Consider the following 27,615-nt stretch of genomic DNA (forward strand, 5'->3'; position numbering starts at 1 on the left):
AGCACCCACAGGGGCTATTAAAGCAGAATATAAACACACATGCAGCGTGTGGTAGTTCACATCCACAACAATCCACAACAGGCTGCCCCCTTCTGAGCACATTTGTTAAGAGTGAATGTGAATGTTATAAATGTTGTCTTTCCTTGAGCACTATTTCTAATATTGGAATAAGTCAATTGGAATAATCAATCTGGCAAACACAGACTTATTGTTGGCCTTTGTTACACTGCAGGTTCTTTCTGAGTGGAAGCAGAAGTATGAGGAGTCTCAGTGCGAGCTGGAGAGCTCCCAAAAGGAAGCAAGGGCTCTGAGCACTGAGCTGTTCAAACTGAAGAACTCATATGAGGAAGCTCTGGATCATCTGGAGACCATGAAGAGAGAGAACAAGAATTTACAGGGTAGGATCTGCTGGTGGTGTTTGTGCACAAGATCTGTAGACACAGCATTAAACTTTAAAGTCATCCTAATCGCAGTGTTTGACATCCCATAGAGGAGATTTCTGACATCACTGAGCAACTTGGTGAGAGTGGCAAAAGTATCCATGAACTGGAAAAGTTACGGAAACAACTGGAACAGGAGAAGAGTGAGATTCAGTCTGCTCTCGAGGAAGCTGAGGTACATGCTCTGAATAATTAATAAGACATTTTTAAGTAAAACTAACTGCCATTATGTGTAATTCTGCAACTTCTTGCCCACTAGGCCTCTCTTGAGCATGAAGAGGGTAAGATTCTAAGAGCCCAGCTTGAGTTCAATCAAATTAAAGCTGATATCGAACGCAAACTGGCCGAGAAGGATGAAGAGATGGAGCAGTGCAAGAGAAACCTGCAGAGGACCATCGACACCCTGCAGAGCTCTCTTGAAGCCGAGTGTCGCAGCAGGAATGAGGCTCTGCGGCTGAAGAAGAAAATGGAAGGAGACCTGAACGAGATGGAGATCCAGCTAAGCCAGGCCAACAGGCAGGCAGCCGAGGCCCAGAAACAGCTTAAGGCTGTCCATGCACATATGAAGGTAAACTAAAAAAAAGTGAAAGAATTTTCAGATGTTTTACATTCAAACTGGGTATAAATTTTAATGTGAATAATGTTGTCTCGTCAAGGATTGCCAAATTCAGCTGGATGACTCTCTTCGGGCCAACGATGACCTTAAAGAGAACATTGCCATTGTTGAGCGACGCAACAACCTTCTTCAGGCTGAACTGGAGGAGCTGAGAGCAGCTCTGGAGCAAGCGGAGAGAAGCCGCAAACTTGCAGAGCAAGAGCTGCTGGATGTCAGTGAGAGAGTGCAGCTACTGCACTCACAGGTGAGTTCTGTTTACTGCAACCATGCAGATGTATGAATACGTTTTCTAAAGTGCAGATGGACACTTTTTCTCATATTCTTGCATTGCACACCTTAATAATATACAGAACACCAGCCTGATAAACCAAAAGAAGAAGCTGGAGGCTGATACATCCCAGCTTCAGACTGAAGTGGAGGAGGCAGTGCAGGAGTGCAGGAATGCAGAGGAGAAGGCCAAGAAGGCCATCACTGATGCTGCCATGATGGCAGAGGAGCTGAAGAAAGAGCAGGACACCAGCGCTCATCTGGAGCGGATGAAGAAGAACATGGAGCAAACCATCAAAGACCTGCAGCACCGCCTGGATGAAGCTGAGCAGATCGCCATGAAGGGAGGCAAGAAGCAGGTGCAGAAGCTCGAGGCCAGGGTAAGAATCACAAGTACACAAATGTGAAAAATCACAGGTATTTTTTTTTTTTACTTAATTTAGTTTACTGTCTTTTAGTTGATGTGTTTTTATTAAAATTGTAATAAATGTTTATACTTTAAAATTTGTGGTGGACCAGAGTCTTTGTAGAAAATGATTTTTGCATCTTTTCAGGTGAGGGAGCTTGAGAACGAGGTGGAGTCGGAGCAGAAGAAAAGCAGCGAGGCAGTGAAGGGAATCCGTAAATACGAGCGACGCATTAAGGAGCTCACATACCAGGTCTTTTTCTTTTTAGACATTTTGAGTACATAAATAATTAATATTCATATATATTCATATACTTATATATATGAGTATATATACTATATATATATACTCAGTCAGTAATTTCTCAAATCAATTATTATTATTGTGAAATCTACACAAATGAAAACCTGCTATAGTTAATTTTGTACATTGATTCAAGTTTCCTTAACGTCAGCAGCAAGTCCAGGGTGTGACTCTTATTAAAGAATTTAATATCTTCACATTTTTACCTTTACTGTGTTTCAGTTTCAGCAACAGGAAGTTAATAGCACATTTAATGTATAGTTGTGTGATATGAGTAAAGGGGTCTGTGTTCCTGTTACTTGACATAAATTATTAGATGTGCTGCTTCATCTTAGGCAAATATACATTTTCAGTCACAGGAGTCCTCTTATCCTGCCCCTTTACACACAGATTAACAAAATAATTCGCACAGAGTTTTCGGAAATATTACAAAGGTTCATTATTTTCTCTCATCTGTCTCCATGGCTTACTCAGACTGAGGAGGACCGCAAGAATATTCTGCGTCTGCAGGATCTGGTTGACAAACTCCAGCTCAAAGTCAAAGCCTACAAGAGAGCTGCAGAGGAGGCTGTGAGTTTATTCCTAACAAAGTTGTCTCTAACTTTGATTTTTTCCTCTTTCTTTTAACCTAAATATTCCTTCCCATACTTTAAGTTTTCGCAGTTTTAAACATAGCTGTTCGATACATAAAATATCATATTTTTGCTGCAACACAAACATTTTGGCTACATCTGTGCCGACACCTTTTATTTTACGATCATGTGGCTTCAAGAAACGTCGACTCCCCCGTGCCTCTTAATATTGTGGACTGCGTTGTTTTTGAATCCTGTAGGAAGAGCAGGCCAATACTCACCTGAGCAAGTTCCGTAAACTGCAGCACGAGCTGGACGAGGCTGAAGAGAGAGCTGATATTGCTGAGTCTCAGGTCAACAAGCTGCGTGCCAAGAGTCGTGACGTGGGCTCTAAGGTAAGCGGCTTCTCTAGTTTTCCACCCCTGTTATGATGTTCACGATAACTCACCGCGTCATTATCAGTTCAACACGATTAATTTAAAGTTGTTTTTATTCTGCAATCTGTAAAATGGCTCATTAAAAAAGGACACAATAAACACATTTGAAGCGATGCTTTAAAAATCCATTTATTTTGAGTTGTATGGTTTGTTTTAGTGGCATTTACATTAGTGGTTGGTTAGTAGTGCAAGTTTATTTTATTAGTATTATTATTATTTTATCATCTCACAGAAGCCTTCTTCATTTGTCTCATTCAGGTGACAGTTTTCACTAAAAATATGTAGTTTTACATGTTTGTTTTTTACGAAGCTAAAAAATAAAAAATATAACAGTATATGAGTCATAAAAAGGGCGGAGGTTGGATGTAACAAACAGCTTTAAGCTATCTCCTGCCATCCACTAAATATATGTATAGTTCTTTTTAAAGACCTCGTGATTAATTTGTGTGTTTATGTATTTCCAGCTTTTGGACAGATACTAATTTGTCCTCTTATGCAGTGAATGAAGCTTGCTAACATATTGTCTGTGTTGCTTTACTTACCCATATTTTTACCTTCTTAAAAACCAACAAATTAAAAAAACAACAACAACAAAACAAACAAAAACGTCTAAATTTCCAGTTATAGCATCATAATTCAGATTTGGAATTAGCTAACTCAGTGAGTTATAGACACGCCTTGAGCCTTAAATGTGGAGAAGCTTTTCAAGATTTTTCAGCTACATTTCTGGTCTCATGAAACATTGAGTGTTGATTTTGTCCGAGCCGACATGATGCAATAACAGAATCCTGACCCACGCACTGATGTTGTTTTTGCCAAGTGGTTGTTTTTCTCTGATATCAGTGCACTGGACAGCCATCAATGTTGTGATGTCATCATAGAGAGTCCTGCTGATTTATGTTATTTGCTTATTTTACTTATTTATTCTCAAGCCTTGCCTTATTGGTTAGATTTTGCAGTGTGATTTAATAACATTGTATTCTCTGCAAATGAAAATGGTCATTCTTGAAAAAAAATCAATAATAGTCTAAAATCAAAATATTAATCTTGTAGATTAGAATAGTTGAAGAAAATATCAGTTTAAATGTCAAAACAATAAATTCTTCTGGAGGTAGACACTGATATGATGAATTGAGGACTATTATATATAATGTATAATATTATATAACAAAGAATAACAGAATAAGGAAGGTTAAGATGTATTTGACGGGTGGAGGCCTTTACAAATTACCCAAAAGTGCCCCAAATATCCCAAACTCAAGCACAGCGGCAGACAAAGCAATACTTCATTTTCATCAGTCTCATAACTGAATTTTAAGCCCAGCTCTCACTGTTGTTGCTACTTGCAGTATTTTCAGTGAATTTGTTGAATGTAAGATCATTGCTGGTATTTAGAATTTAAACATGAAAATAAAATAAATTTATTTTGAGTAAAATGTTATCTGTGATAAAAGTAGAGATAAAAACACATTTTTGGCTTAGCTGTAACTTTTTAGCTTGGAAGGTTATAAATATTAGTATAGAATGAAATGATAAGTACAGACACTCATCAGCGACACTCAACTATGGAAGCCTATGCTTCTCAGTGAATAAAATTATTTTCTATTGATGTATTTTAATATAACAGTGGTTAGCACTGTTGCCTCACAGCAAGAAGGTCCTGAGTTTAATTCCACCATCACGCTGGTGTCTTTCTGTGTGGAGTTTGCATGTTCTCCCTGTGTTTGCGTGGGTTCTCTCCCGGTTCTCTGGCTTCCTCCCACCATCCAAAGACATGCAGTTAGTGGGGCAGGTTAATTGGAAACTCTAAATTACCCATAGGTGTGAATGTGAGAGTGAATGGTCGTCTGTGTCTATGTGTTAGCCCTGTGACAGACTGGCAACCTGTCCGGGTGTACCCTGCCTCTCACCATGAGACAGCTGGGGTGGGCTCCAGCCCCCCCGCGACCTTGATACAGGATAAGCGGAAGCGAATGGATGGATCGATGGGAATATTAGTTTTAAGGCAGCAATTACTGGTGTACTTATTGTCTGACACGTTTGAGTGTTGTTAGTCCTCAGTCACTAATCTGTCTCTCATTGTTTGCTTTCTTATCATTCTTCATCACAGAAAGGGCTAGATGAGGAGTGAAACTCACAGACGGCCACCTAAGACCTTTGGGATCTTCTCTATTGGTTCTCCTTTGTCTCCAAAGTAACTGTAGAATAAAGCAAAGTGCATTCAAATTAATGTGTGCTTATTCATTTTTAAGTAGCACCACATAAAGTCGTCAATAATAACATATAAAACTTACATTTCACGTGTTCATCACTGACAAAATACCAATGTTTTTGAAGGTATAAAAATTCTATAAAGTACCAAAAGAACTTAAGGACAAACTGATATTAAGTGTAAGGTGTTACCACATTAACAATATGTGAAGCTAATCAGTTACTAATCACTATATTTTTTTACACAGGATCATGTTTGGGGTGTGATGTTAGGTGGGTAACTTCTGCCACCTTGTGTTGAATTCTGTATTTATTAACTGTTAGTGGGTATTCTGAAAATATTTTCCACCCTATTTACAATCATTCATACAGCATATGCCACAGGCATAGATTTCTGCAAATGCAGATTTCATTCTGCGTGAAGCCTTTAAAACTCAATCCAGCAAGTTTTTGAGATTTATCGAGCTGCAGTACTCAAAGTAGACAAAAATATGTTTAGGAAAAAAATAGAAAAGCTATAATGAGAGTCTGTATTCAGCTTAAATTTACTTGCAATGGTCTAAAAAATGTTGTTGTTTTTTATAATAAATCTGAGGGAAGAATAATGGTAATTTTATGGTTGCTAAACAGAATGAAGCCTAAAAATTATTTCCCCAATAAAGTGTCATTTTCAAAGTAAAAGTGCTTGTATGTCCTCTTACTCAGTCTTGTCCCATACCACTGATCCTGATGTCTTAAAATTAGCTGCAAAGCTTTTTTAGTGAAGAGACTTCATAATGTGACACTTGTTCAATGAAATAACTGTAACGCGATGAGTTCTTTGCCATCAGCACAATAACACTTGTTATCTTATGCTACTATATACACAAGGACCATTGGTGAGTGTGGACGGCAGTGCTAGAAATAGTTACTTTCACTAAGTAAAAGGGTGAGAGAAAAAAATACTCTCAGTTTAAAATACTCTAACAATGTGACTCTGAACAGCAGAAAATGAATAAATATGATTAAAATCTTCCCTAAAACCAGAGGAGGACAGTATTAGAATTCAAGAGTAAATTATTTACTATATTTATGATGTGCATTTTTAACTTTATATCTCTGTGTGTGTTTTTTGTAACACATTATAATCTGGTCAAATATAAAAACAGTGTAATTAGTTGAGTATAATTGTTGTAACATAATATCCTGATCATTTAGACCAGGCTGTAATTAAACAACATTGGTTAAAGAAGCCTCGTGTCTAATGCACTAAACAACTGTTGGACATATCTCAGGTTTGCTTACAATCTCTCACTGTGATATACGGATGTTTTAACGCTGTAAAACAAAACAACTAATAAGAATTATTCTTTAAAAGACATCAATTTTCACTGTGCTACTTTCAGAGAAAATGTATCACATTACATCCAAATATAGATGGAAATAAACCATATAAACACACAAAAAAGAAACTAGAGTATGTCTAAGAAAATAAGAGCACATTTTACAGCAAATGTATTCCTATTTGAATCTTTGACAGGCTTACCGTTCATTTATGCTTCTGCAGCAGGACAGTAGAGACTGAAGCACACCTTCTTGTGCTGTCAGTGGTTTAGTGAAGGCTGACCCTGATCTAACACAGCCCTGTCTTTCAAAGGTCTCACTATTAATGGAGAGATTATAAGAAAATAAGCAAATTGCTTCGTGTTATTTCTTTCCTATCCAGGACTTTGAGACACACACAACCATCTAAGCCGTGGCTTTGTTGTCTTTCCTTTGACTCTTGGGGCTTGACAGCCTTTTAATACCGTCACCTCTGTGCTACAGGCTTCTGTGCGTCAACTACTTAACATCTAGGCCTTTGATGTTTAGAAATACTTTAGGATTATTAGACAGACACCCCCAGCATAAAGTGACACCATTTATTTTTTCCACGAAAGAACACATGACCTTACCTTAGAGCGGTTCGGCAGCTAGATGAGGGATGGAAGCCAGGAAGGGACCAAAGAGCAGATGAAGATTTCCACAGGGGCTTAAACAGCTGAGAATGAGAATGAGTCCAACAATGTGAAAGCAATCTCTGATCCACTGGAACACTGCTCTGCACCACAGTGAAAGTCATTCTCATTTTACCATAGGAAACCAAATTTCTAATTCCCTCAGTTATTAAGGGCTGATAATGGAGATCTGTCTGCGTCACATAAAGGATATCAAAATAAAATCTGTTCTCTGCTTCTCCCCACGACAATGTTCATCTAATTTTAATGTTCAATGACTGTGGGCACAGAAAATACTCGGCATAAAACCCTAATTAGCTAAAACTTCCCAGTGCTTTAATGCAAACATTTAGAAAACACCATCAAACAGATACATTTCAACATATGGAGCATTTTCAGTGATGTGCACCTGTTACCCCCGTCCATCGTGACATCAAAGGATGCACTTCTGCTATACTGCCGCCCTTCACAATCAGAGAGAAAAAATCCAGAGAAGAATTTCACAGGGTTATCTTTGTCCTCAAGGCCAAAGGAGAGGGAACAATGCCATGACGACACTGTGAGACAAAGGGTGAAGACCAAACTGGGCAGAACAGTGGTGAGTGATCTTAGCTCTCACTTGACAACAGCTGCTATACTTTGTTTCAGCAGCAGTGACTCCAGAAATGCTTTTCACCTTCCTTTCACATGCCTGACCTTTGCTGAAGTTTGCCTTTCTGATTAACATCTTAGCATGAGCAATGAGGCCAAAGCTGTTCAAGAGGTACAATATTTTAGGAGCAAATTAGTCTTATTCATTTTGCTTGTCTACTTTGTTTGGAATTTGGAAAAGGGGCATTGAATTGACTGGTGCTAAGTAGTAAAATCAAAGTTAGTGTTTGTAACCAGGTTTTGAATGAATTATGAATGATTATTTTTTGTCATAACCCCTGAATCTAAACAGACCATTTGCTTTGCCTTGTATGCAAGTTGTAATCAGGAAAGATTATCAGCTGCTGTAAGCAAACAACCAACACCATGTGACAATAATGACTTTATAGAACGGAGGCTGAAGATTCATCAGACATAGTGAATACATGTGGAATATTCTAGTAAGTAAAACCCAGACAAATATAAATATTAAGATTGTAAATATGACTTGAAGTATTAAATTTCATCAGTATTACAAACAATATATAAAGTTACCCGTTACGAATTAAACGAATAAAATAAGAGTCACTTGATATCAAGCCTGTCCCTGATCCCCACCTCTTGCCCTCCCCTTTTTTTGTCCTGTATTGTTCTCGCCCTGCTTGTCACAAGGTGAACGCAACAAATAGCAGCAGTACAACTTACCCAATTAGGAGAATGCTTTTTTAATGTGTAACCTTTCTCCAAAAATTCAGGCCATATTTGGTGGATAAAGAACCTTTATTAAAGGACGAAGGGCAGATGTCAGCTGCAGGGCTCATCGCTTCACTTGATTGAAGGTTTAGAGACAAAGGTAAGCAAAACATTTACATATAATTTAATGTTCAGAATAGAAGGTCACCATACTTTACATGTACATCGTATTAGTGTGGGGTAATAAATTATGATGCTGTGTGGTAGTGGTAATGGAATTTTTCTTGTTTTGCTTTTTCTTCTGGTCTAAACAGCAAGTCCTGACAGATCCTGCTCTTCTTTTTGGAATCCAACCCACCCTAGGTAAAAGCTGTGCTTGGTTTGAGTTGAACAGGAATGACCCTCAGTTAGGACTTACATTTTTGTGGTTTAACTAGAAATGTGCACGATTTATTTTTAATACTCTAAGTAAGTGGGTGTCTATTCTCATCATGGTTTTTATTAGGGGTGCAACGATACACAAAATTCACTGTTCGGTTCGATACTTTGGTGTCACGGTTCGATATTTTTTCGATACAAAAAAAAATGTTCATGCCTTTTTAATTTGTCATTTATTAAATTTTCACAGCACATTCTGCACCAAATCTCTGTGCGTTCATCATTTGTTTGAAGCCAGCTCACCTCCTGCAACCACTTTTCCGAGAATACGCGCTTCTTTTGTGGTTTGGATTCCTTCCGACATTTCTTTGGAGGTGGAGGAACACCAAAGTAATTGCTTAAAGGAGCTTCTTCGACATCTTTAAGAGTTTTAAGCAAATGTCTGTCCTCCTCCTGAAAATCTTATGTACGCAAACACGCGTTGCATCTTCTTATCTTGTGCGCGTTTTTTATTTTGACAGCAAATGCGCACCTGCGGACCACTTATGTGCAGCCCTGGTTATTTAGCTCGTCATATTGCAGCCACAGAAATTCTTTTGTCCATGAAACCATAAAGCCGCACTTTCTTTTTGCCTTATAGTCTGATTTGTCATAACTTTTCCGTTTTGTGGTAAGCTTTTCTTTGGCTGTCACTTCTTCACCCTGACCTGTCTTATTTGGCTCAGCAGAACTAAAATATATATCCTGCTGCTTTTACACAGGCACTCACATAACGCTCAGCGATTCTCTGCGCGATCAACCTCTCACATGTTTAAGCTGCGGGAGATTTCACTTGTCACGTTTGCATAGTAAGTTAACGATTGATAAGACGATGTCAGAGGAACTGGTGCGCAAATTATCATCACTCACCAATCAGTGCTGTCGCTCTCTATACACAGTTCACGTGATTGCAAAGTGAAAGCAAAAAACAAGCGCAAATTCAAACGCAATTTCAATATGTCACATATTGACAGTGGCTCACCGATGCCAATGACATAATTACCCAGCTACATTTCCGAAAGAATGCAAAAGCATTGACATAGACTTTTCCTTCCTACGATAGGCCGACGGGCAGGGCAGAGATAGATTTTGATAGAAAAATCACTGGCCCCAGGACGTCGGGCCAGCGATTTTGCGAGCCCTGTATCTGATTGAGGAATCACTCATCTTTGGAAAAGAGAGTTTATTACAGAGAAATGTCTCTTTCCAAAATAAAAGCTATACTATAGCTTCTTCTGGGCTATATTCTCAGCAGCATATTAAACATATCAGGTCCCCATAAGGAGAATCATGTGCTAACGGCTGTCTAAATGACTCGGGTTAAAGTTTGTAGCATGCCTGCTTGTTGTTTTTGTCTGCTCCACTTGTCTTTGCACTAGATGATGTCAGAGTAAATGTGCAGTCATATTCGTTGTGTTCCCACTAGTGCTGTCAGCGTAAATCTCGTTGAAATGACGTTAACGCCACAACACGGCAAATCTCCGTTAACAGCTACCGCGGATCACCCCGTGCTTGGGGCTGGACGGCCAACACGTTAACGAGCTAACTGCGCTAACACACTAGTTCCCACCCATGTAATTGAGCATTGCTGGCACATCCAACATACTGTTTTACTTTAGTCCATGAAGCGCTTACCTTTCAGGGTCATACTTCACATGAAAACCAAAATAGTTCCAAACCCACATCTGAATGAGGGTGGGGGAGGTTCAATTTGCCATGTTGCAAGGAGAGCTTAACTTCTGTCTCGCTAGCTTGCCCTGCCTTCAGTGAATCTGCGTTCGACTACTCCGCCTAGGCTGCACTGTCGAGCGCAGATCCACTGAGCGCTCAACACAGACAGCACCGTCAGAAGGAAAGTTGATAAAATAATTAAAATTTTGTATTGTTTGATACATATGCGAACCGAAAGCACTGTATCGAACGGTTTCAATATCGATAGGAGTATCGTTGTTACCCCTAGTTTTTATGCCATAATTCTGTATTGAAATTCAAAGTATTAAAACATGAGTTTTGAATGGTGTAAAGATTGTACTGTAACTTGAGGCAAAGCTGAGATTTTGTAATTGGCAACGTAAATAAAACTGACTGGAAAGTCTTTTGCCTCTGTACATATTAGTTTTTGACTGACACCACACTATTGCAGCAATAAAAAAAATGTCATGAGTGGGTGGGTGGGTGGCATTCTTGGTCTGCAACAGTTATGAGAGTGGTACGTGTGACACTCACATGAATGTCATAATACAAGACTTGGCAGCAGAACACTGCATTGTAATGACATGATTGCTGTTCTTCTGTTTTGATGTTGTAGCTTATTCCTGCCTCTTTTCACACTTTACCTGGTAACTGATGGCTAAACGACTGCAGTTCACACCGTCAATAATCGTCAATGAATGATTCTAGCTTGCATTCATGTTAGAGACTAACGTTCACATTTGTAACAGGTTGAAAAATGGGGGATGCTGCCATGAAAGAGTTTGGGGCGGCGGCTCCTTACCTGAGAAAGTCAGATAGGGAGCGTCTGGAGGCCCAGACTCGCCCATTTGATATGAAGAAAGAGTGCTTCGTTCCTGACCCTGCAGTTGAGTACGTTAAAGCAACCATCACTAGCCGCGATGGCGACAAAGTCACTGCTGACACTGAATTTGGAAAGGTGAATAAAGTTCAGGTTCTGCATAAGTGTGTACATGGCCCCTAGACTGTGGAACTCTCTCCCCCAAGCATTAAGAACTGTGGACTCAGTAGCTGTTTTTAAAAAACAACTCAAAACTTACCTTTTTAAAACTGCTTTTGGTTAATTTTTTGCCTGTTTTATTTTCTCTTTTTAAATCTTTTTATGACTTGTAATCTTATGTGCAGCACTTTGTGATTCTGTCTTGAAAGGTGCTATATAAATAAAAAATTATTTATTTATTTATTTATTTATGTGTCTACAAAGGACTTTGGTGCTGTTTTGGTTAACATGGCTGTTAACTGTTTGATTTCCATTTGCAGACTGTCACAGTGAAGGATTGCGATGTGCACCCTCAGAACCCGCCAAAGTTCGATAAAATTGAAGACATGGCGATGTTCACCTTCCTCCATGAACCAGCTGTGCTGTTTAACCTCAAAGAGCGTTACGCAGCGTGGATGATCTATGTGAGCTGACAGCACAACACACTAACTGCCCTCCCACAAATTCTACATATTTAACACTTTGCTCTTCTCTTTTCACCAACTATCAGACCTACTCTGGGTTGTTCTGTGTGACTGTCAATCCCTACAAGTGGCTGCCAGTCTACAACCAGGAGGTGGTCGCTGCCTACAGAGGAAAGAAGAGGACTGAAGCTCCTCCTCATATCTTCTCCATCTCTGACAATGCCTACCAGTACATGCTGGCAGGTACAAATATCCCTTTTAGCATTCATCTTGAATGACATTTTGTTTGGACATTGTCGCATTTTCCTTGATTTTCTGATATTCTCTCGCTGACAGACAGAGAAAACCAGTCAATCCTTATCACGTAAGTAACTTTACCAACAAGAGTCTTTTTTCAGCAGTTAAGAGATATACTTCTTGGTCTTGAAATGTATGTCTTTTTTCGACTCAGTGGAGAATCTGGAGCTGGAAAGACTGTCAACACCAAACGTGTCATTCAGTACTTTGCCAGCATTGCTGCTGTCCCAAGTGGGAAGAAAGATCCAGCTGCAGAGAAGAAGGTTTTCAAACATTTGCAATTCAATTCAATTCAATTCAATTCAATTCAATTCAATTCAATTCAATTCAATTCAATTCAATTCATAGGTATGTGTATAGCACCAAATCACAGCAACAAGTGCCTCAAGATGCTTTTCACAATCACAATTCCACTTGGGAAGCTTTGCACTTTAGATCTTGTCTTTGATTTTCACATCAGGGAACCCTGGAGGATCAAATCATCCAGGCTAACCCCGCTCTAGAGGCCTTTGGCAATGCCAAGACCATCAGGAATGACAACTCTTCCAGATTTGTGAGTGTCTTTAGATTCTTCTTTCCCTTTATCATCTCCATCTTTTTCTTCTAGCTACTCCCTTTGGGGGTCACCACAGTGGAATATCTGCCTCAACTTCACTCTATCCCTAGCATTCTCCTTTGTCAACCAACCCTGTGCATGGCTATATGATGATAAATGACAATACCTAAGTGGAACAGAATAAACAAAACTAAAATCTGCTTTTTTCCACCTAACAGGGGAAATTCATCCGTATTCACTTTGACAACCGAGGAAAGCTGGCCTCTGCTGACATTGAAACTTGTAAGTAACTGTGTTTATGTGGAAAATTTGAAAGTAGACTTAACTATTACATGCAACTTATCTGTATACCAGATAAGTTACAAATAATTGATTTCTCTTATAGACCTTCTAGAAAAGTCTCGTGTGACCTTCCAGCTCAAAGCTGAAAGGGACTACCACATTTTCTACCAGATCCTGTCTCAGATAAAGCCTGAACTTCTGGGTACACAGTCATTAACCTTAAGAACTATCACTATATGGAAAACAGCTAGACATTTTGTAATTTTATATTTTTCTATCTCCTTAGAAATGCTGCTCATCACCAACAACCCTTATGACTACGCCTTCATCTCCCAAGGAGAGACAACAGTAGCCTCTATCAATGATTCTGAAGAGCTGATGGCCACTGATGTGAGTTGAATCTTAGATGCACTGCAGCAATTTTAGTCAAAAATTCAAAAGCAAAAAAGAAAATAGTAAAATAATGTTTTTGATTTTTGTCAGGAAGCCTTTGATGTTTTGGGCTTCACTCAAGAAGAGAAGAACAGTATTTACAAGCTTACTGGTGCAATCATGCACTATGGCAACATGAAGTTTAAACAGAAGCAGAGAGAAGAGCAAGCAGAGGCCGATGGTACTGAAGGTGAGAGAAGACAAACTACAGTCAGTGAGCATCTCTGTGGGCACTGATGACTTTAAATCAAAACTGCTATTTTGCCACAGATGCTGACAAAGTTGCATATCTGATGGGCCTGAACTCTGCTGACCTCATCAAAGGTCTCTGTCACCCAAGAGTCAAAGTAGGAAACGAGTGGGTCACCAAGGGACAGAATGTGGCCCAGGTGAGATAATATGAAACTTTTGGAGAATTCCAAAATAATTCACTAAAGTTTATCAAGATGTACTTTTATGCATTTCCTTGTTAGGTGAACTATGCTATCGGTGCGCTGTCAAAGGCAGTGTATGAGAAGATGTTTCTGTGGATGGTAGTGAGAATCAACCAGTCCCTGGACACCAAACAGCCTCGCCAGTATTTTATTGGGGTGCTTGACATTGCTGGATTTGAGATCTTTGATGTGAGTTTGGAAAAATAAGTTCTTATAATCTTATAAATGGTTGTCCCTAATGTAAGGATGCATTTTTAATCATGAACATACTGTGGTCCATTTCATTTCAGTTCAACACCTTTGAGCAGCTGTGCATCAACTTCACCAACGAAAAACTGCAACAATTTTTCAACCACCACATGTTTGTACTGGAGCAGGAAGAGTACAAGAAAGAGGGCATCGAATGGACTTTCATTGACTTTGGCATGGATCTGCAGGCCTGTATCGACCTGATTGAAAAGGTGTGACACTGTACAATTACATGTTCAGCTAAAACTAATACAAATATAGTCTTTAACAAACACTTATACTATCTGTCCTTTAGCCCATGGGTATCATGTCCATCCTTGAAGAGGAGTGCATGTTCCCCAAAGCCAGTGATGCCACCTTTAAAGCTAAGCTCTATGACAACCACCTGGGAAAATCCAGCAACTTCCAGAAGCCCAGAGTTGTCAAAGGAAAACCAGAGGCTCATTTTGCCCTGGTTCACTACGCTGGAACTGTTGATTATAATATCAACAACTGGTTGGTGAAGAACAAGGATCCTCTGAATGAGACTGTTGTGACATTGTACCAAAAGTCTACCGTCAAACTGCTTGCAACTCTCTTTGCAAATTATGCAGGAGCTGATTCAGGTAGGTTTTAAAAAATTACTAGCATCTTAGTTTACAAGTGATTATTAAAGCATCATGTAATAAGCTATTGGCCCAACCCTCCCCTGCCCACTTTCCCACAAATAACAACTGTATCTTACAGCTGAATCTGGTGGGAAGGGCAAAGGTGGAACCAAGAAGAAAGGTTCTTCCTTCCAAACTGTATCAGCTTTGCACAGGGTAAGATATGTATAATTGTACATGTTATAAATTGGTTAATAGAAACATTATTCCTGATTTTAGGACCTTAAAAGTCATTTCGAATTGTAATGTATTTTGAAGGACAATGGCAATTCTTTTCTCTATGATGTGCTATCAGGAGAACCTGAACAAGCTGATGACCAACTTGAGGTCGACTCACCCTCACTTTGTACGCTGCATCATCCCCAACGAGACCAAGACTCCAGGGGCCATGGAGAACCCTCTGGTGATGCACCAGCTGCGCTGTAACGGTGTGCTGGAAGGCATCAGGATCTGCAGAAAGGGTTTCCCCAACAGGATCCTCTATGGAGATTTCAAGCAGAGGTGTCTGTTAGATACATCGACAGTTGGAAAATATAAAGATAAAGCAACATCAAATTTCTTAGTTATCCATTCTGGTGTGTTTTTGTGGTTTGACATTTTATGTAATATAAAATAAAGCTGAAATGCTCACTTTTTTTTCCAGGTATCGCATTTTAAACCCAAGTGCTATTCCTGAAGGACAGTTCATCGATAACAAAAAGGCTTCAGAGAAGCTTTTGGGCTCTTTGGATATAGATCACAACCAGTACAAACTGGGTCACACCAAGGTTAGTACTATAGAACAAATTTTGGCATATGCTGTTATTCTTGGTGTTATCATGTCCATGATGATAATAAAGTGGTCAAGAGTAATTCTAACACACACAAAAAGTGCCTTCAACATGGGTTTCTTGATCTTAGGTATTCTTCAAAGCTGGGTTGCTTGGACTGCTGGAGGAGATGCGAGATGACCGTTTAGCTCTAATCATCACGAGGATACAAGCAAGATCCCGAGGTGTTCTTGCAAGAATTGAATTTCAGAAGATTGTTGAACGCAGGTATTTGGTACAATGAAACTCCGATTTCAAATCAGTTCAAAAGTTACATGAAAAATGGAATATCAAAGAAATGACAAAACATTTTACTAAAGGTAGCATTCATCTTCCTTTCATTAACTGAAAGTCAAAAACACCGCTAGGTTGTGTGCTAGGGTCTTTAGTTTTGAGGAGGTTTCACAACATTACTTTTAGGATCAGGTGAAGTCCAAAAGTTTGAACCAAATGAGTTTGGTGTAAAAGTCCTCTGACACGGTATTATAGTCTCAATACCTTACACTATCCTAGCAAGCTATTGTATTTTCCTTGGAACACCGAAAACATCTTCATAAAGGGTACAAATTAAATAAAGAACGTAATTTATTTATTCATTAATGTAGGTTCTACGCTTCAGCAGGCCCGCTAGTTCAGAGACTCATCACCCATGAAGAAAGCAAGACAACAACTTAACTGGTCTTTATCTCCAAAAGTTGATTCTGTTCATCTGGACGTAGCGTTTTCTGGGAGAAACGTTTCGTCACTCATCCAAGTGACTTCTTCAGTCTCAGCTGACTGCAGGTTTCAATCTTATAAACAGTACATTTGCATAATGACTGAAACCAGCCCACTGAAAGAACAATGGGCTGTGAGGTCAGTTCCTTAATCATAATTATGCAAATTCTCATGACCATTGATCAACAACCACTGACCAAAACCCACTGACCAAAGACCACTGATCAATGGCCATGAGTACCATTCACAGAGAGTTGGGGAATGGCTGCAATCACAGCATTGTAAGATGGCGAAAGATGTACCCTTAGCCCCCCTCCTCGATTCAGAGATGGTCTTTCCCTTTTCACGTAAATGGCCTCCTTGACTCCACGTTCAAACCAGCGTTCCTCCCTGTCCAGGATGTGTACATCCTCATCCTTGAAAGAGTGTCCACTGGCCTGTAGGTGTAAATAGACTGCAGAGTCCTGGCCTGACGAGGTAGCTCTTCTGTGTTGTGCCATCCGCTTTGCCAGAGGTTGTTTGGTTTCCCCGATGTATATACATCTGTGATTGCAGCCATTCCCCAACTCTCTGTGAATGGTACTCATGGCCATTGATCAGTGGTCTTTGGTCAGTGGGTTTTGGTCAGTGGTTGTTGTTCAATGGTCATGAGAATTTGCATAATTATGATTAAGGAACTGACCTCACAGCCCATTGTTCTTTCAGTGGGCTGGTTTCAGTCATTATGCAAATGTACTGTTTATAAGATTGGGGAAACCTGCAGTCAGCTGAGACTGAAGAAGTCACTTGGATGAGTGACGAAACGTTTCTCCCAGAAAACGCTACGTCCAGATGAACAGAATCAACTTTTGGAGATTTATTTTCCTGGATGATTGAGAATGCATCAAAACCGGTCTTTACTTGATAGCAAGGGAAGGCTGGTTGGAACCAGGCTCTTGGAGCTGAACGCTCCTCACCTGTTTCCCAGCCAACTTCAAAGAAACAGCCTTCCCTGCAGCCTTTTATTCAGTGAATACAAGCACCACCCATTGTAACACCCATATGGTCACAAAAGGTTAAAGCACTGTGTGTGTGTGTGTGTGTGTGTGTGTGTATATACATGACTTCCCGCCACACAATATATGCTTACAACTGTTTAACCACATTTCCTAGTTATCCACAGGCCATCTCCCCACACCCGTATATGGCCTAACTTTAATGGTTCACCATATACAAGCATAGGCGAGCCTCTAAATGGCCGGGAGTGAACATCCATCACAAGATAAGGAAACCAGAATCTCACATGGACTGTGCCTGCGGTTAAACATTACAGCCTCCCCAGCATTCAACAGGCCGGGGAGGAGAACAAAAGAATACCTAAACATGCTGTTTAAGGAAAAGTTTACAAATTTAAGTACAACAATGGCAACATTTAACAATTTACTCTGACAATTAATATTTTCAGATTTATTTAGATATAATGGATACTTTCAAACTCACAAACTGGAGACAGAAAAAACGATTAATTGACATTAAATAAACAGAGTCTGGATTACTACAGAATTGTTTACAAGTCAAATGTCTGCAGGGATGCTCTTCTTGTGATCCAGTGGAACATCCGTGCCTTCATGGGGGTCAAAAATTGGCCCTGGATGAAGATGTTCTTCAAGATCAAACCTCTGCTGAAGTCAGCAGAGACTGAGAAAGAGATGGCCAACATGAAGGAAGAGTTTGCCAAACTGAAAGAGGCTTATGCAAAATCAGAAGCCCGCAGGAAAGAACTCGAAGAGAAAATGGTCACTCTTCTCCAAGAAAAGAACGACCTGCAGCTCCAAGTTCAGGCTGTATGTTAAAGGATAGTTTCTTACAGTATGACAACAAATATCAACATCACATGTATTGTGTGTGTTTGTCGACTTAATGCGTATGTCATACTTTTTGTCTTCAGGAGCAAGACAATCTAGGCGATGCTGAAGAAAGATGTGAGGGGCTGATCAAGAGCAAAATTCAGCTGGAGGCCAAAATCAAAGAGCTGACAGAGAGGCTGGAGGATGAGGAGGAGATGAATGCAGAACTGACTGCTAAGAAGAGGAAGCTGGAGGACGAGTGCTCCGAGCTGAAGAAAGACATCGATGACTTAGAGTTAACTCTAGCTAAAGTGGAGAAGGAGAAGCATGCCACTGAGAACAAGGTACTTGATATTTCTATTTCTGAAAATAAGGGTATGAAAAAGAGACATGTTTCTAAACTGTGCACAGAATTTGTAATAGCATCATTTACTTGCAACAGGTCAAGAACCTTGTTGAAGAGATGGCTGCTCAGGATGAGATCATTGCCAAGCTGACCAAGGAAAAGAAAGCTTTACAGGAAGCTCATCAACAAACTCTGGACGACCTGCAGAGTGAGGAAGACAAAGTCAACACTCTGACCAAGGCCAAGGCTAAGCTGGAGCAGCAAGTGGATGACGTAAGAACTTTTAAATAATAATACTTTTTTATGTATTTACATTTTATATATATTTACTTTTTTCCCCACAGCTTGAGGGGTCTTTAGAGCAAGAAAAGAAAGTCCGTATGGACCTTGAGCGAGCAAAGAGGAAGCTTGAAGGAGACCTCAAGTTAGCTCAAGAAAGTATCATGGACCTGGAAAATGATAAGCAGCAGCTCGAAAGAGAGGCTGAAAAAGTAAGAATTAAGAACTGAACGTCTAACACAGGTTTTCATAACAAAGTTATTTTGTACCAGCAAAATATATTTTTTCCATCCACAGGAAAGATTTTGAGATTAGTCAGCTGAACGGTAAAATAGAAGATGAACAAGTAATGAGTGCCCAGCTCCAGAAAAAACTGAAGGAGTTGCAGGTGATAAAAGAATAGAACAAAGTGTGAAAAGTGGTGAAAAGTAACTTAGAGCAACAAAATTTCATGGCATGGTGTGCCTTGATTTTGGTCTAGGCTCGTATTGAGGAGCTGGAGGAAGAGCTCGAGGCAGAGAGAGCTGCTCGAGCCAAGGTGGAGAAGCAGAGAGCTGACCTGGCCAGAGAGCTGGAGGAGATCAGTGAGAGGTTGGAGGAGGCTGGAGGAGCCACAGCTGCCCAGATTGAGATGAACAAGAAGAGGGAGGCCGAGTTCCAGAAACTGCGCAGAGACCTCGAAGAGGCCACTCTGCACCATGAATCCACTACTGCCACACTCAGGAAGAAACAAGCCGACAGTGTTGCTGAGCTGGGAGAGCAGATTGACAACCTGCAGAGAGTCAAGCAGAAACTGGAGAAGGAGAAGAGTGAGCTCAGACTGGAGCTGGATGACGTGGTCTCCAATATGGAACAAATTGTCAAGGCAAAGGTAAGTTACTTTCAGGTATTAGGGTTTGTTCTCATTGCCAAATCAAACATTAATTTTATAATTGAGTACATGATTGGCCATCTACTGCTTTTTGTTCACAGAACAACTTGGAGAAAATGTGCAGGTCTCTGGAAGACCAGATGAATGAATATAAAACAAAATCAGAAGAGGGACAGCGTGCCATCAATGACTTCACCATGCAGAGAGCAAAGCTTCAAACTGAGAACGGTATGCATTAGACCTGAACAGCATATTTTAGTTGTGCCGGTGTGCGGTACTGAATTTAATGTTATGCTTAAATAAGGTGAACTTTTGAGGCAGCTTGAGGAAAAGGATTCTCTGGTGTCTCAACTCACGAGAGGAAAAACTGTCCGTACACTCAGCAAATTGAAGACCTGAAAAGACAACTGGAGGAAGAAGTCAAGGTAGCAAATAATCATCAGTGTAACCTCATTAGGTAGAGACCATTGCTACACCCAGTGCATAAAGATACACTTTCTTTTAGGCCAAGAATGCATTAGCCCATGCAGTGCAGTCTGCTCGCCATGACTGTGACCTGCTCAGGGAGCAGTATGAGGAGGAGCAGGAGGCTAAAGCTGAACTGCAACGTAGCATGTCCAAGGCCAACTCTGAGGTGGCTCAGTGGAGAACCAAGTATGAAACTGATGCCATCCAGAGGACTGAAGAACTAGAAGAGGCCAAGTAAGTTAAATACACTAAGTCCACTAACTCAGCAAAGGTAAAGAGCGTTTAACCACAAATACATATTTTCATCACCTAGAAAGAAGCTGGCTCAGCGTCTGCAGGAGGCTGAGGAGGCTGTTGAAGCAGTGAATGCTAAATGTTCCTCTCTGGAGAAGACCAAACACAGGCTGCAGAATGAGATTGAAGATCTCATGGTGGATGTAGAGAGGTCTAATGCTGCTGCTGCTGCTCTGGACAAGAAACAAAGAAACTTTGACAAGGTTTTCATCCGGCACTTGTTATTTCACTGAAGCGGAAGGTCAATCTTTTATCTAAAATGAAAACTTTCTTGTAGGTCTTGGCAGAGTGGAAACAGAAGTACGAGGAGTCTCAAACAGAGCTGGAGAGCTCTCAGAAAGATGCCAGGTCTCTGAGCACTGAGCTCTTCAAACTGAAGAACTCCTATGAAGAATCTCTTGAACATTTGGAGACCATGAAGAGAGAGAACAAGAACTTACAAGGTGACTTAATTACCCATTAAAATCATATATGAACCGTTTGTTCACAGTATAACGGCATTTATTTCTTACAATATGCCCTCAGAGGAAATATCTGACCTCACTGAACAAATTAGTGAGGGTGGAAAGAATATTCATGAGCTTGAGAAGATTCGAAAGCAGTTGGAACAAGAGAAGTCTGAGATACAGACAGCTCTGGAGGAAGCAGAGGTAAGCTGCTGCATAGTGGCCTTTTTCAAATTTGAAAGATTTTAGGTTGTGAGTATTAATTAATTACAAGTTATGTAGTCATTGTGTCTAATTTCTATTTGTGACAGGCCACACTGGAGCATGAGGAAGGGAAGATTCTCAGAGCCCAACTTGAGTTTAACCAAGTAAAGGCAGACATTGAGCGCAAGCTAGCTGAGAAAGATGAAGAAATGGAGCAATCGAAAAGAAACCACCAGCGAACTGTGGATACTCTTCAAAGCTCTCTGGAGGCTGAGACACGCAGCAGGAACGAGGCTCTGCGTCTGAAAAAGAAGATGGAGGGAGACCTCAATGAGATGGAGATCCAGCTAAGCCAGGCTAACAGGCAGGCAGCCGAGGCCCAGAAACAACTTAAGGCCATCCATGCCCATCTGAAGGTCTGAATAAACAAGCAGTTCTACTTCTTTGAAACAAAAATCAAAACCAAAGTGAAACATCAGTTAAAATTTTGGGGGTTTTTATCTTCAAGGATACTCAACTTCAGCTGGACGACTCTCTGCGAGCCAGTGATGATATGAAGGAAAACATTGCCATTGTTGAGCGACGCAACAACCTTCTTCAGGCTGAAGTGGAGGAGCTGAGAGCAGCTCTGGATCAAACGGAGAGAAGCCGCAAACTTGCAGAGCAAGAGCTGCTGGATGTCAGTGAGAGAGTGCAGCTACTGCACTCACAGGTAAGACTGGAGAAGACTTGATACAGAAACTATCTATTAAAAATATACTCAGGAATTTAAAAAATCATATTTATCATCTGAACACCAGAACACCAGCCTGATAAATCAAAAGAAGAAGCTGGAGGCTGATACATCCCAGCTTCAGACTGAAGTGGAGGAGGCAGTGCAGGAGTGCAGGAATGCAGAGGAGAAGGCCAAGAAGGCCATCACTGATGCTGCCATGATGGCAGAGGAGCTGAAGAAAGAGCAGGACACCAGCGCTCATCTGGAGCGAATGAAGAAGAACATGGAGCAAACCATCAAAGACCTGCAGCACCGCCTGGATGAAGCTGAGCAGATCGCCATGAAGGGAGGCAAGAAGCAAATTCAGAAGCTTGAGGCCAGGGTGGGTATAACACTTGAGTCTCACCCTATAATCTCTTTGACTACAGCATCTATATATCAAATAAATAGCTGGTCTAAATTTAAGCGATGTTATCTGAATTTTGTTGTGGGATCTGAATTTTATAGGTCAAGGAACTTGAAAATGAGGTGGAAAATGAGCAGAAAAAGGCCAGCGATGCTGTGAAGGGAATAAGAAAGTATGAAAGGCGTATCAAGGAGCTTACTTATCAGGTAACTTTAATTCTGAACCAGTTAGCTTGTCTGATGGAAGTTATACTCAGAAACAAAACTATGTAAAAATTTGTACTAATTAGACCGAAGAAGATCGCAAAAATCTAGCACGTCTTCAAGATTTGGTGGACAAGCTGCAGCTAAAGGTCAAGTCCTACAAGAAGGCTGCAGAGGAAGCTGTAAGTTATACAGATTTTAAATACCGCTCTTACATCTGACCACTGACTGAATATTTTCTTTACAAACAATATTGTGTTTCTATTCTACAGGAGGAACAGGCCAACAGTAATCTAACCAAGTTCCGCAAACTTCAACATGAGCTCGATGAAGCTGAGGAGCGAGCTGACATTGCTGAGTCTCAAGTCAACAAGCTACGCGCCAAAAGCCGTGATGTGGGATCAAAGGTTTGTATGTTTACATGTTAAAAAAAAGTATTAGTCCGGAATAGTAGGACTCTTAGCATCCTGCTGACAGATCACCAACACAAATTCTAGCTTTTTATCTCAAGGATCATTGACAAAAATAAAAGCGAAAGCATGCATTGTAGTCTTACTGCAGAATCACTGTAGAGTGAGTATTGACTGTTTTCACTTCATTTACAATCCAGCTCTCCTTTTCAAATCAAAAAATGATCACTAATGATCCTCTTTTTCCCCTCTTTCTTTTTTCAGAAAGGACTTGATGAAGAATGAAGTTCACCTTGAAATGATCATTTCTGAGACACCTCTTGGTCCTGCAATGAAGTCTCCCTATGCATGTGTTTTTGTTTAGTAGAATAAAGTTAATGAGCATCTCAAACAGTGTTGTGAGTTTCATTGATAAAAGTGTTTGCTGTTTATACTATAAACCAAACTTGATTTTACAAAACAAATAAATATAAAATTTGAACCAAACTAGTAGAAAAATAAGATAAAAATTAATTAAAAGGATAGCAACAAAGATAAAGTAAAAGTGTTATGTTTTAAATGTCTATTACTGGTATTAAAGAATTGCGCTATAAGGAATGTATCGGTAATTTGACTGAAGATATAGTAATATGTAGTTTTCCCTCTCACACTTCTTTCCAATGAAAGGAGGGAACAAGTTGTCAGTTGTACTTACTGTGATTTCAGACAAAATCACAAAAACTAATACATTACAATAACAAAAGCATTTTGGTATTCAATATAGTAGAGAATACAAAATTCGAAACCATGGTCACTAAATCAATTTCTTTGAGCTTTTAGAAATAAAAACGTGTTGCAGAAAACTATGTGTAGCTTATAAATGACAAAGTCGTTCCCATTGGGACTATTATTAATTTAATTCAATTTTATTTATATAGTGCCAAATCATAACAAGTCGCCTCAAGGCGCTTTATTTTGTAAGGTAGACAGCGGCATTATTAGTAGGCAGCTTTTATACCTCATTCATCAGAAGTCAGTCAAACATCAAATGACCACCAGATGGCGCTCACAGATCCATTTCTTATAGTTTGATAAAAAAGGCAGTTGGAAAAAGTCACGTGAAAGTAATGAAACTTACTCTACATGTTACATGATAAGAAGAGTTTGCTTTGTCATTTTCTTTGGATTTTCAGGCATTTTATATGTTTTATATTTCCCTGTAGCATGACATCTAACATTTTTTTAAAAATGTTTTTTGGGTGTTCTGGATTTAAATGAGATTAAAATAGGTGACAATGGTATTGAAGAAGACTTTAAAAGAATAATTAGTGACATGTGAAGAGAGGACTGCAGAATTCAGGTTGATTGATTCAAATAAGAAAATAAATCCATTTTTTTTTGTATAACACTTACTTAAATGACACTACCAACTAGAAAATGCAGAAGAATTTTATGAATGTAGTCTTGAACTATTGTTATTATTATTATTATTACTCTAGGAAGCTCCTAAGAACAATATGCTTATGTACAGAACTGTAAATGACACAGTGCTTGATAAGTGAACTACAGTGAGACATTTCTACTCCACATGCACCCACAATAGATAATTAACAAAACAAGCTCACAGACTACTCTTTTTGCATAAATATGAGCCATCTTCTCACTACTTCTTTCGGGTGTAGAAAATTGGACATCATCCAGAGACACAACCATTTATTTCTGACTATTTCTTTCCATTTTGATATGACTACAGGCTAACATACTGAAAAACTAAACTATAAAAGTGAAAACTACTAACCTTCACATCAGTAGTGGCGCCCATTCTTTCTTTTAACAAGCACTCTCCTTTTGGAGCCACACTGGGGAGGGCCATTTGGAGCACAGGATACAAGCAGACTTCACAGACTGGCAGCAGATAATCTGGTCTTGGTGTGTCCTCCAATAGGAAATAGTACATTAACAATATGAGCATATTAGGTCTAAAAGAAATGTTTTCTATTTTTGCCATTTCTGCAATCAGGAATGAGAAGTTCTGCATAAAGTAAAACAAAAAGTTGATAATAAAATCTTTAAATGGCCAACATTACCTTTTCAATATTTCATCAGAGGATCTCTTGGTCACTACCTCATCTGAAGACAAGCAGTACTCTGGACTTGATCCTATAGAGAGGTCCATAGTCTGAATGAGTAAGAAGAGGACAAGGGAGGAGAACAATCAACTCCTGTAAGCCTCTGCTAAAATTCAACACCACTTAGAAGTGACCTTTCACAGTAACATAGGACAAATTCTGCCAATAGCTTTGCTGGCTCTAGTTTCAAACTTAAGTGAGGCAAGGTGCCTCACACCTTCTTTTGTGTGCTCATGTGATCATAAAAGTCAAAGACACAAAGACTGTGGACAGCTGGGAATGAGACCTTAAATGGCTGGAAGAGTACTCTCCTAGAGCCTGGAATAGACAGAGGATAAGTAAAGGAGAAGGAAATGGGATCTGATAGAAAGTCACATAATTGAGTTTCTAGAAGGATTTAATTTGTGCCAGACCTTCATCAGACCTTCATCAAACAAACAAACAAACAAAAAAAAAACAGCAAACAAACAAAGAAAAGAAACTTATGAGAAACTTTGAAAGCTGATTTGCCCTCCTTGTCTTGTCTTAGAGGTTTCATTTGTAACACATACAGGTTTATTTGTTCATGCATTTTGCACTGAACGTAGATTAATTATAGTATATTGCTTTATATAAATGATATATTATCCCACAATACACTAGCATATTGTTATGTTCCCTTGAGGTTATCACCTGTTGCTGCTGGTCAAAGAAAAAATACAAACCAATCTCAACTACCTGCGTCACAAGCTGTCCCCAAGCTATACTCTGAACCGCCAAGCCCTCAAAGGCAGCCAACAGGAATTTCACAAGTTATCTTTGTGCTCAAGGATAAAGGGAAGAAAACAATTCCATTTCAACAGAAGCCAGCCAAGGGCACTAGCTGCATGTCACATCTGATAGCAGGTTGAAGTATATAGCTACATAGTCAGGGGTCATTTGTGCCCTCTCGTCTTTTGTTCTAGTGGCAAAAAAGTCATTTATTTAATAGAAAGCTAAATGAAATAAAAGGTTTCTCTTCATCTGGAGAAAGACAAAAATAATTTGCATTCTTGTGAGAAGAGTTATGACCTCTAAAATTAAGAACACTTTGCATGTAGAGCTCTTAATTTATGTTGGGCTAAAACGTTTTGCAAAATGAATCAATCAATACAAAAATGAAATTAAACGTTCACATCTGTGTGTATTTCCTTATATCTCTGTCTCTTTATCATAGAGACAGAGTTGAAACACAATATGAATAATTTTATAATAACAATAATAATAATATAACAACAATAACCAAAAAACAAAGTCCAGCATCAGGAAAACTCCCACTGCTCTTCCACCAGAAATCATATTGTCTAGTTATTAAAACTGTGTAGAGGAAAGGGGAAGGCAACATTATTTGTAAGACCCAAGTGATGTACATGCAAGTACAACAAAAACCCATTTTATATACTATTGTACTATTGATCTGCTGAACGGACCAAGATTTTTCTTCTCCGTTCAGAAACAGCTGATGACGAGTTACAGTAACATAGAACATACACACATGTATTACATGTGACACACTATTAGGGAGCTCATGCACCTTGATCAATTAAATATGACTTACTGCAAATTTTAGCATAGCAACACAATTATACTACTCATATTGCTGAGTGAAGACCCCACAAACACAACACGTGAAAGTTGCAGTGAACCATTCATATGCTTGCTTGAACTGCAGAAAGATAACGGAAGATAAATGAAGAATCATATTACAGATGCTCTTTAGTAAAATAGAGGAGTTATAATTTTGTTAATATTAATTTGGTACAAAACTTACAGCCCTTTGATTCCCTTTTTTCATGAAACATGAACTTGGGTTGGATTGCATCTGAACACATCTATTGTTGGTAAAGAAAAGTAAAGAATGCAGAGTGACCAGGGTTAGACTAAGGGTGTAGATCTAATTGAGAACAGTGGTGAGTGATAATAAAGGGACTTCACAGCTGCGACCTTGGCCTTGTCTTGCCTCTCTGTAGACAACAGCTGCTCTTTATTCTTCCTCTTGAAATGTGTTTTACACCCTATTGCTTTACAGACTATTGTTGAACTTTAGATCTCAAGATGCTTAAAGTGACACAAATCCTAGCCTACTTTATTCATATGTTGAACAGACGACAGAGTGCAAAAGTCTATGACATGGTGGCTCTACCTTCTAATTAACAAATATCCTTTTTTTTTCATCCCGAAAAAAATCTGCCTAATTATTGTTCCCTAAAATAGAAACCCTGGTTAAAATATCTGAATCTCTATCTCATGGCTTACTATTTGTTTTAAACCTACTTACAAATAATTAATTAGATACTGATACTTTAGATTTCTTAAATTAGAGAAACAGACAGATGATAGATAGATAGATAGATAGATAGATAGATAGATAGATAGATAGACAGACAGACAGACAGACAGACAGACAGACTACCATCTGCCCTAGCCTCCCCCACCTCCTCCTTCACCCTTCTTTGTCATGCCCATGTGGGTGCATTACTCTGTTGCTCACAAG

General features: G+C 39.4%; 2 protein-coding genes and 1 pseudogene across 4 annotated transcripts in view; all 3 read left to right on the plus strand.

Annotated features, from left to right (window-relative positions):
• The window catches only part of LOC146498396 (myosin-7-like), a 35,594-nt gene extending 30,326 nt beyond the window's left edge, over positions 1 to 5,268 (plus strand). For both annotated transcript variants that reach the window (XM_085141186.1, XM_085141187.1), the window contains 9 exons: positions 233 to 398; positions 491 to 615; positions 700 to 1,008; positions 1,097 to 1,300; positions 1,407 to 1,703; positions 1,878 to 1,982; positions 2,508 to 2,603; positions 2,866 to 3,000; positions 5,153 to 5,268. In XM_085141186.1, the coding sequence (XP_084997312.1) occupies positions 233 to 398; positions 491 to 615; positions 700 to 1,008; positions 1,097 to 1,300; positions 1,407 to 1,703; positions 1,878 to 1,982; positions 2,508 to 2,603; positions 2,866 to 3,000; positions 5,153 to 5,173 (1,458 nt within the window). In that variant the 3' untranslated portion in view covers positions 5,174 to 5,268. The remainder of the gene's footprint in view (positions 1 to 232; positions 399 to 490; positions 616 to 699; positions 1,009 to 1,096; positions 1,301 to 1,406; positions 1,704 to 1,877; positions 1,983 to 2,507; positions 2,604 to 2,865; positions 3,001 to 5,152) is intronic.
• A 3,282-nt stretch (positions 5,269 to 8,550) lies between these two features.
• On the plus strand, positions 8,551 to 20,551 carry LOC146498397 (myosin-13-like; annotated as a pseudogene). The gene is made up of 28 exons (XR_014870825.1): positions 8,551 to 8,712; positions 8,867 to 8,915; positions 11,411 to 11,619; positions 11,961 to 12,104; positions 12,191 to 12,347; positions 12,441 to 12,468; positions 12,556 to 12,664; positions 12,862 to 12,954; positions 13,176 to 13,239; positions 13,343 to 13,441; positions 13,526 to 13,629; positions 13,723 to 13,861; positions 13,942 to 14,060; positions 14,145 to 14,294; positions 14,396 to 14,566; positions 14,650 to 14,959; positions 15,081 to 15,157; positions 15,297 to 15,502; positions 15,645 to 15,768; positions 15,902 to 16,038; positions 18,095 to 18,350; positions 18,455 to 18,972; positions 19,044 to 19,190; positions 19,276 to 19,366; positions 19,460 to 19,849; positions 19,951 to 20,077; positions 20,154 to 20,274; positions 20,355 to 20,551. The product of XR_014870825.1 is annotated as a myosin-13-like (transcript).
• Positions 20,419 to 23,386, plus strand: LOC146498398 (myosin-7-like). The gene is made up of 11 exons (XM_085141182.1): positions 20,419 to 20,551; positions 20,631 to 20,814; positions 20,889 to 21,054; positions 21,137 to 21,261; positions 21,369 to 21,677; positions 21,770 to 21,973; positions 22,062 to 22,358; positions 22,484 to 22,588; positions 22,672 to 22,767; positions 22,858 to 22,992; positions 23,260 to 23,386. Exons 1-11 carry the CDS (start codon positions 20,463 to 20,465, stop codon positions 23,278 to 23,280), a joined length of 1,731 nt encoding a protein of 576 aa, XP_084997308.1. The 5' UTR covers positions 20,419 to 20,462; the 3' UTR covers positions 23,281 to 23,386.
• The last annotated feature ends 4,229 nt before the right edge of the window (positions 23,387 to 27,615 follow it).

This window comes from Neolamprologus multifasciatus, chromosome 18, assembly GCF_963576455.1.
Source record: "Neolamprologus multifasciatus chromosome 18, fNeoMul1.2, whole genome shotgun sequence".
NCBI classification, from domain to species: domain Eukaryota; kingdom Metazoa; phylum Chordata; class Actinopteri; order Cichliformes; family Cichlidae; genus Neolamprologus; species Neolamprologus multifasciatus.